This window comes from Gekko japonicus, unplaced genomic scaffold (genome assembly GCF_001447785.1).
Source record: "Gekko japonicus isolate JY-2015 unplaced genomic scaffold, Gekko_japonicus_V1.1 scaffold863, whole genome shotgun sequence".
NCBI lineage: Eukaryota > Metazoa > Chordata > Lepidosauria > Squamata > Gekkonidae > Gekko > Gekko japonicus.
This window is the reverse complement of record NW_015167563.1, coordinates 519,240-528,998: the sequence shown is the minus strand read 5'-3', so window position 1 is coordinate 528,998 and position 9,759 is coordinate 519,240. Positions and strand designations below refer to the sequence as shown.

At 41.5% G+C, this 9,759-nt stretch overlaps 1 protein-coding gene across 1 annotated transcript in view; it reads left to right on the top strand.

Moving 5' to 3' along the window:
* Nucleotides 1–9,759, top strand: part of FAM13B (family with sequence similarity 13 member B) — a 98,774-nt gene that overhangs the window by 78,688 nt on the left and 10,327 nt on the right. The window contains exons 15-18 of the mRNA XM_015413799.1: nucleotides 6,768–6,900; nucleotides 7,228–7,309; nucleotides 7,553–7,782; nucleotides 8,203–8,286. Coding sequence (XP_015269285.1) covers nucleotides 6,768–6,900; nucleotides 7,228–7,309; nucleotides 7,553–7,782; nucleotides 8,203–8,286 — 529 coding nt within the window. The remainder of the gene's footprint in view (nucleotides 1–6,767; nucleotides 6,901–7,227; nucleotides 7,310–7,552; nucleotides 7,783–8,202; nucleotides 8,287–9,759) is intronic.

Here is a 9,759-nt window from a genome sequence, read left to right as displayed (position 1 = left end):
ATCTATGCTAAAAGCAAGAACATCTTAGCTGATCTTTGCATGGATGCCAAAAAAAATTGTTTGTGTTGTTATGCTGATTTACATATTTTCAGTTCCATATTGTTAAGAAGTGCTACTTGTAATTGTGCCTTTTAATGGTTTTAAATTTTATTGTTGTTGTTAACTTGTTACCTTTGCATATATTGTTATTTGGTTTATGCATGTTGCTTGTGTAGTATTTGGGACAATAATTTTTATTCTTGTGTGACTCCACCGACATGGTCTTTTGACCGTGTCGATGGAGTGGGGGAGGTGTAAGGATTAGAACTTACAGAACTTAGGCTTTTATTAATGCGACCAAGCTATAAGTTTTCACAGGCTGGTTGCAGCCTGTTTGGGGCTGAGCGTTAATTAAAAACACCTGGTGGCCTTGACCAACTGATAAGAGGCCTTTACCGAACGTCGGGCAGTAGTCACACAAGGAACGAACAGAGGCTGAGGCCTTCAGGACTGCAACCAGGAATGCTGTGGACTATGCCTGTGGGAGTGGACTCTCTTTCTTAAACCTTCGGGTGAGAAAGCCAGGTCGCAAGATTACCCCAGTGCAAGTATAGTGTTGTTGTTGTTTTTTGCCAGTGCTGTATTTTGTGAGTGGTTTCTGCCGAGCAAACACTCTTTGTTATCTGAAGGATTCAAATAAATGCAGAGGTATTTTTAACCTATCTTGCTGGGAGTGTCTGCTGAGTGTCTGTCTGCATCCTTGAGAGGAACCCTGATGTAAAAGAGCCTCAGAGAAGGACCAAGACCCAGTGAGGATCCCAAGGCCCCTGGTGGCTGTGAGCTCAGCACCTGAGAACGGGAGAGTGTTTGTCTTTGGTCCAGACAAGTAGGCTCCTAAAAAACCGCAGCAGCCCAAGCAGTCTGTTTGACCGCTTCGATTGCCTGCCGTCTCCTCCGTCGTACACCCCTCCCGTCCGGACCTGACTCTTCGGGAGAGTGTTTGTCTTTGGTCCAGACAAGTAGGCTCCTAAAAAACCGCAGCAGCCCAAGCAGTCTGTTTGACCGCTTCGATTGCCTGCCGTCTCCTCCGTCGTACACCCCTCCCGTCCGGACCTGACTCTTCCCCTTTCTGCCATAGTGAGAAGCAGTTTCCACCGATTTCTGGGTCCTTACCATCCTATGGGTCGGGTACACCATAGAGTTCGTTTAGCCTCCCGACCTACCTCACTTTGTCATCCCCCCCCCCAGCCTCTCCTCCATCTCGAGATTTCCGTGCTTCTGGCCAAGGGCGCCATCAAGGTCGTCCCGGAGGCGCAACAAACCCTAGGCTTCTACTCCAAGTATTTCCTCGTACCAAAGAGGGATGCGGCTTCAGGGCCATTATGGATCTTCGGGATCTGAATCGATATGTTTGATGCCACAAGTTCTGAATGGTCACCTTACAGTCCATTCTTCCATTGATACCCAAGGCTGCATGGCTAGCATCTGTCGATCTCCAGGATGCCTTATCTGCTGGCCTCTCTCTGACTGCCCCATGGGCCAGTTTCCCTGAACTCCCGCCACTTCTATAAAAAGGGATTGGCCCCATTTTTCTTCTGACCCTGCAGTCCTTGACTTCTGGGCCTCCTGGGATCCTCCTTTTTGGCCTGGCCTCATCTGCCAGCCTCCCTCTGACTGCCCCATGGGCCGGTTTCCCAAAGTTCCCGCTGCTTCTGTGGAAAGGAGATTGCCTTCGCCTTTCTCCCCCAAGACTCAGATCTTTGCCTCCTCTTTCTCCTGTGCAGCCGCTGGCGGGCACCCATCCTCTCCCTCATCTCCTTCCACCCCTGACCCTGGATCTTTCATGCTTTCCTCTGCACCCCCCACATTCCACTTTTGTTTGATGTTTGGAGGGCCACTATTGGTGTTTCCAGGGCTGCAGAAGTCCATCCCCTGCATTGCTTTGATGATTAATTGATTGGCACCAGCTTGTCTGCTGCACAAACCTCCAACCATGGAGGTCTATGGGAGGTTTGTTGCAGGCATGAGTGCACGACCCTCGGGTCACAAACCACGAACTGGGCAATATTCATGGCAAGATTAGGTTCATGCACATCCCTAGCATGTAACACACATCACCAGTATTCTGCAATTCTTGACAGGGAGGTAGGATTCATGCCTATCCCTTCTAAGGGAAAAGAAATAATATTTTGCCTGTGCTTGGAGGGGATGAGGCAAGTGCCTTCCTTCCCAGTTTTTTAACCACTCAAAGTGAAATCATGGATTTTTCCTCAGGAGTTCTCCTTGGCAAGTTTTTTCATCTGAGTTTCTTTTCTCTGTAGGGGAAGTTGTTTTCTCTTTACAGAAATGAACTTTCAGTTTGTCTTCAGGTGTTCATGATTTGCATAGGTATAGCCAGGGCTCTAGTCGGGGGGGAGCTCTCAGGTACGGAGCTCCGGAAGAGAACCTCTAGGGGGCGGGGCGGTCACGTGGTGAAGCCCCGCCCCCTTCTTTACCCCGCCCTCTGCTTCGATCCTCATTCCGTTTGGGAATGAGGATGAAGCAGGAGGGTAAGTAGCGAGGCCTTCTGACACACTTCCGGTGATGTCAGGGGGTGTGGCCTTCTGTCACTTCCGGTGATGTCAGGGGGCGTGGCATATGCAAATAAGTTATGCTAATGAGTTATGCTAATGAGCTCCGGCAGCTCTTTTTCTACAACAAGACCCCTGGGTATAGCTTCTCTGATTCAGTAGGAAGATCATCTGCCACACTATGAGAAATCCCGTTTTATTATTTCATAGGTCCTGAGAATATGACCATCCATTTCCATTCCACACCTGCAGGTTCAAAGTATCCAAACTGTAGCTTCATTGACTGTTCAAATGTGCACCAATCAGCCAGAAGTTCACCATGCTCAGTACTGACTGTTACACTGTCAACCTTGTGAGTCAAGCCTTGATTTCAGGTTGGATCTTTATTATGTTGCGTTATGCCTGCTGACAGAGACCATTGCAGTTTTGTCCACAGCTCTCCTGTCCACCACTGTGGTCTTAAGTGTCTGTCAGCTACTGTGTCTTTCCTTTTATGGTTCCTATACCTCTGCTTTCACCAGTAGTACCTCACTTGACCCCAGGAATATCCTGCATGACTGCACATTATGGAATAAGAGGGGGACCCAATACTGCCAGTGATCCTTTGTCAATGTTACATAAATCTAGTAGAGGTACTAGATTTATGTAACATTGACAAAGGATCACTATCAAAATACACTCAAAACAATACACATAATAATATTAGTTTCCTCTGAATCCTTAATGTTAACAGAATAAAACACACACAAATCTCTATTCATCAGTAAGAATGCCAAGAAACTGCAAATCTTGCGTAGAAGCTGTTATTGACAATAGAAAGGGAATCATCCCAGGGCATGAGGAAAGATTCTTCTTAACCAGTAGCAGCTTTTTGGCTCGAAGATGAAAGTCACAGTTTTCAGCTGAAAGTAGAATAACTGCTTAGGTACATTTGAATGGAATAGAACAGAGTTCCTTCAGATGATATCATTCTTAGTGTTGAGAAGAGCTGTTCTGTAACTAAGATTAAATCTTCAACTTCAGTCAATCTCAAAACAATCTTTGGTGTTTCTTAATACCACCATAATCTCTGATAGCCTTTAGAAGCAAACATTGATAGTTCTGTTAACAACTGGGAGACCATAAATCATATTGCCCAGTTCAGGTTCTGCTTCATTCTACTTCTGGGGGTGATCTGAGTTACACAGCTCTTAATTGGTTGCAAAGGTCTCCATCCTCATACAGAAAGAAGTGATCTTATATGTATTTGCATCATGTCTGTGGATTCTGTTCCCACTCTTGAAGAAGGATGCAGGCCTGTCCTCAACTTAATTCAGTATCAGAAGTTTCTGCATTTCTCTTCGTTCTCAGTATCATGAATACCTTCAGTTCACTACAGGGACTTGCTTCCTGTATCAGACATTATGGTACCAGGTAGCACAAGTGGTATAGGGACTAGACCTAGGGATTCAGTACCAAACTCTTCACCATTAACTGAGTCTAAACTCCATGAAAGAAATGATTAGATACACAAAATACAAACTTACATTACAAGTACAAAGTATACAGAAAGCCTTTGGAAAATGTATCGCCAAATATTACCTAAACAGTCACAAAGCTTGAACATTATGATGTTTCAGTGGACCTCCGGACCTGTTGTCTGAAAGTCAGGACTACAGGGGTTGTGATTCCTGTAGTTGGTCAGAACAGAACTGGAAAAAGGGGGGGGCGGGCGAGAAACTCAACCCAAAATCAGCTGCGAACCGAGAGGGTCAAGCTACAAACTATATTATAAAAAAATACAAAATGTTTATTAGGGTGTACACATAACTAAAACATACAGCGGTTAAAAGAAATAGTCTTAAGTTTCAGACTTAAAAGGCTTATACAAGCAAGTTAGTTATTATACAGATACAATTGATGGGTAAAATCTTTTGACCTAAGGACCATACGCGTTTTGGCCCCTTCGGGCCTTCCTCAGTGGTCAATATTCTTTATATTACAATGACACACATCCAAAAATGTACACATAAGAATTTTTTATATTTATACACACACACACGTTTGTATTGTAGACCATAAATCGTAGGCCCTAAATAGTACCCTAATAAACATTTTGTATAATATAGTTCGTAGCTTGACTCTCTCGGTTCGCAGTTGGTCAGAACAGCTCAGAGCTGAAGAGGTGACTCATGAGTAGTCTCTGAGCATTTGATACAAGGACTTCATCTTCAGCCTTCACCCTCTCCTCAACCTCTTGTTCCCTCTCAGACCTCCCAAGCTGGAAGTTTTTGTAGTAGGTTAGGTTGGGATCCCTGCGAAGCAAGGGGATGCTGTCCTAATTATGTGGCTGGGTACACATATTCTTCTGTTTTTTGTATCCTCTAATCCAATATTCCACAAGGCACTTTTGAATCAGATCTCATTTCTATAGCTTCACAGACTGTGTGTGCTATAGTTTGCCAACAACTAGCATCTAATGTAGAAGAATTTCCTATACTTCTTAATGGCTCAGGACTGAACTGAGGTCAAATTCTCTACCATAACATTCAAATTCTGAAGTTATAACAGTATGGAGAATCTAAACCCTACAAGGTTCTTGAGAGTTTTAAGAAATTCTATTGAATACAGAGTAAAGCATTCAGGTTTCCCCATTTTGTTGAATCTCATTTCTAATTCCCTTACAAAAGAAAATCCCTTCTTGACTGTGTTCTTCAGTTACACAGAGAAGGCCTGCCTATTTCTTTTGAGTGTGTGTACATTTAGTAGCTATATGCTTTCAGTGCTCCTGTTGTGGGAGATTCAATTTGTTGTAACCTGTTCTGTGTTTCTTTAAGTTTCTGTGAAACTTCTGAAGCAACTGCATCCCTGTGGAGTTTCTCTCAACTTAATCAATTTAATGCATCATCTATCAGTGAATGGCTGTCTGTGATTTCTTCTTTCAGAATGGCTTTTCTGAAGAGCTAGCGAACAGTATGCCTTCTGTTCCAACCCTCTGTATCTGTTGCACTTGGACAAAGTGATCTACCTTTTCTTATCCTTTGGCACCTTTTTCCTCCCTGAAGCTGTCTCCACTTTTTCATAACGAAGAACTCATTCTTGATGGGGGGCATTAATCCATAGAATAGTACTTAGTAAGAATTGGTGTTTTACCTTCATTCTATACTAATTTTACCTTTGTTTTACCTTCATTCTATAAGACTTCATTCTATAAGAATGTCAACTTTTAACTTTGCAGTGGTAACTTCAGTGAACCAGCAGGTCTCGTCTCAGTGCTTGTTTAATGAGAGAATCTCTCATTAAGTTACATTATACATTGGCAAGCAGCCTCTAACAGATACAGTCAGGTATCTAACTCTGATTTGTAAGATGCAGGTTATATTGATTGTAGTTCGTTGTAACATCTGGATTTGCCAAACTTTGTTCAGTCGTGCTGCCATATATGGGAGCCTGGACACAGACAAGGTAAAGAGTGGGTGGTGTTCCTGCTGGGAGGAGGCATGAAGCAGGCCAACTGGCTTTTTATGCACAGACCAGGATTAGTTACTTATATCCAGTAGATTAACAAGAGCTTGTTGCACAAACCGTGGTTTGTTATGAATGCAGTTTCTTGTTGCTTTCAACTTGCCTAAGCATCAAATTTTGGAGAGGCCCTGTGTGGTCTGAGTATAGATGATCAGTATCTTATATAGGAGGGGAGCTCTGTGGTGCAAATTATGTCACTGTAAGGAGGGAGGGAACAAAAAGTATGGATTTTTCCATTCTTTTATCATTGCATTACATACAATGTTTGTGATTTTTTTAAAAGGAATGTATCAAAGAGAAAGAATGCATAATTTTGTTTTGTTTCTTTTACTAAACGGATAGCTTTTCAAATTGTAGTGAGACGGAGCTGAGATTTTCTTGTAGTGAAGGGCTTGTAGTGGTTTAATAGCTTTTTAGGTGTTATGGTTTACAACTTTTGGAAGAAATCAATCACCTTATGGCAAGAGGAAGGGGTGGCTCGTGTCAGTGGCTCAGGCACTTGGCTGTCAGCTTTTGTACCTGCTATGTTTTCTTCTGAGCAAAATACAACTTTATAGTGAGGATTAGTAACAATGTAGTATGAGAGGAGAAGTTAACAGTTGAGAATTTCATTCTGTTTTTTTCCATGGGTTTTACAGCATGAATATAGGCTTGCTCCATTTTTAACAGTACATGAACACAGTATCTAAGTGTTTTCCTCCTTCTAAAATTTAGAACTAGAAGAGCATCGTTTAGTAGCTCTAAGGATGACAGAAGGGAAGACAAGACTCCTTATCAGCTAGTGAAAAAGTTGCAGAAAAAAATCAGGCAATTTGAGGAACAGTTTGAAAAAGAGAAAAACTTCAAGGTAAGCTTGTTCATTACTGCATGCTGTTAGCTACCTCTCGTAAAAGATTTATCTTATATTTAAAAAATGGCTTCTTTATTTTTGGCATTTGAATTTTACCAGCCCTGTTCATTTGTCAACAACTTCTTATGAGATTATTGGACAGGAATTTATATTTACTTATGCAATGTAACTGGGTGATGTGTAATGTTCTAGTGTTGTCACATTTACTGTTCCTGAAAGAGACAAAGGATAATGTACATTCCATTTTATTCTCACAACAGCCCTATGAGGTTTTGTAGGATTTCTCATTTTTTGACACACAATATTATGCATCCCTCTTTGCAGCCCTCATATACTGATATTGCAGCGAATCCAAAGGTTTTAAAGTGGATGACAGAGCTTACCAAATTGAAAAAGCAAATAAAAGGTAAGAGAAGCTAAAATGTATACATGTTTCAGTCTCCTTTCCTAGAGTGTGTGAAATACCTAAATCTTGATCTGCCCTCTAATAGGTTGTTTATATCTATCCTCTTAAACAATATATATCTTCAGGCTCTAATCACTGTGAAAATGATGAGAATGCTCATCACATATGTTTTGACTGGGATGATTTAACAAGAATCACTGTAAGCTAGTTGACTTGAGGGTGGGTGATTTTTCTGGAAAACAGATGCAAAGCACAAAAGCTCAGATGGAGAATTCATACCTCAGTCACGTCCACGAAGCAACACACTTCCAAAAAGCTTTGGTTCCTCTCTGGACCATGAAGATGAAGAAAATGAAGATGATCTGCGAGTTGCTCAGAAAGAGAAGAAACCTACAAAGGAGGCAACAGTTGAGCTCATTTTAAAAAGACTGAAGGAAAAACGAATTGAAAGATGCCTACCGGAGGATATAAAAGTATGTATGCTTGTCTTTGTTGTTGCATCTGAAAATGGAAATGTTCATCTCAAGCTTACTTTGTTATGACACTTCTAAAGTTGTTGATATGACATGTAGTCGCTTACAGTGATGTCGTTTGTATTTCTTTTTGCATGCAAACGTTTCACAGATTGTTGCCCTGATCTAGAGTTGCAGATGCATACATGCAGTTTGCATGTAAGAGGGTTGCCAGTCAGTTTTAAGGCATATGAAACATTTCCTGACAGTGAAATGAAGGAGGAAGCCTTGTGTAGAAAGAGCAGTTGTTTGTTTCAGAACTCTTTTTTAGTGCTATCATTCAGATGTTATTCAGTATAACCCCTTTAATCTTTAATTATCATTCAAGCATACAGTAGAAAATGGACTTAAGTTTAGATGCTTGTATTTACTTCACTGCAGACAATGACGAAAGACCATCTGTCAGAAGAAAAAACTTCACTCCAAAAAAGTCTCCTGTACTATGAAAGCCAGCATGGGCGACCGGTAATATTTCAGACCTCTTTTTCCTGTGCCTGCAATTGTTTAAAATGGACATGATAATGCACATCTGACCTCAGTGGTTTTCCTAGGACTTGGTTCCCTACAGATTCCTAAAAGCATTCTGACAGAATTCATGTTACATTGCTCATACTCAGAAAATGAGCTGCAAAATAATAATCATATGGAACTTACTTAACCACTGCAACAATAGAAATCAAATGGTTTAAGTTGAGTTTCCCCCCTGAAAATTGGTTTCAAATTCTGATGCAACATTATATATTATAATGTCCCGAGAATGCCAAATTTGTCAACTGTCAGTTAGGTAAATAGAATGTATGCCAATATTATTTATTTGTTTAAATCATTTATGTGCCATGCTTAGTGCAATGTTGAATCCAAACAAGTACAAGTGGAGCAGAGTTCATAGAATGGATCTTTCCCTTCTCCTCTTCACTTCAGCACACTCCATGCCCAAAATGCTGCTCTAAGGGATTGTGGAACCCTTGGAGATAACATGGAGTGTGTGTGTGTGTGGGGGACGTTCTGCAGAGTGTGTGTGTGTGGGGGGGAATAAGCAAAAATCACATACTCCCCTCTGCCCACAGAGGTGTTTTTCTGTGTGCAGAAGATAACTTTGGCCCATACAGTTGGTCACAAAGGTAAAATAATAGGTTCGTTAAACCCAAGTTAAAATAAAAATTAAAACATTAAAACCACAGCAACAAAAATTAAAATTTAACCTGATGCCAGATATTTTTTTGGAGTATTACAGATTGTCAAACATCTGGGAAAACAAAAACATATTTTGTCAAAGGCTTTCATGGATGGAGTTCATTAGTTGCTGTAGATTTTCCAGGTTGTGTGGCCGTGGTCTTGGCACGGAGAGTACTCCTGTGTTATACCTCTGGGGATGCTAGTCACAGCTACTGGCGAAATGTCAGGTTCTACAATGCCAAGACCATGGCCACACAACCCGGAAAACCTACAGCAACTAAAAAACATATTTGCCTGTTGTTTAAAACTTAGGAGTAGGCACCAGGTAGGCAGATTCAATGAAACAGTTCCTCAGATGAATCTACAAAGCCAAAAGGGAAAGGTGAGCTGTCTGGATCTGATAAAACAAGAGATAAGGGTCTCTGAAATAGATTATTTTCTTTTGGCCTTTCTGGACAAGCCAATGGCTATGTTTAAACACGTAATTAAAAGTGAGTGGGAAGAACCACCCTTTCATTGTTTCAGAAAACTGGGAAAAAAGGGGGCGAAATCCAGTAGCTAATAATAACAAAGAAAAGGGGAGGGGGAGTACCTAAAGAATAGAAATCCTTATACTAATACCCAAGTTGCCCCCTCCGTGCGGATATCTATATCTGCACTTTGGGGGCACTTGGGGGGCAGGGGGAGGTTTGTGCACATGTGGGGCAGTCCCCACATGTGCACAAAAATAAAAAAAGTTTAAAAAATTCGGGGGGATGTTTA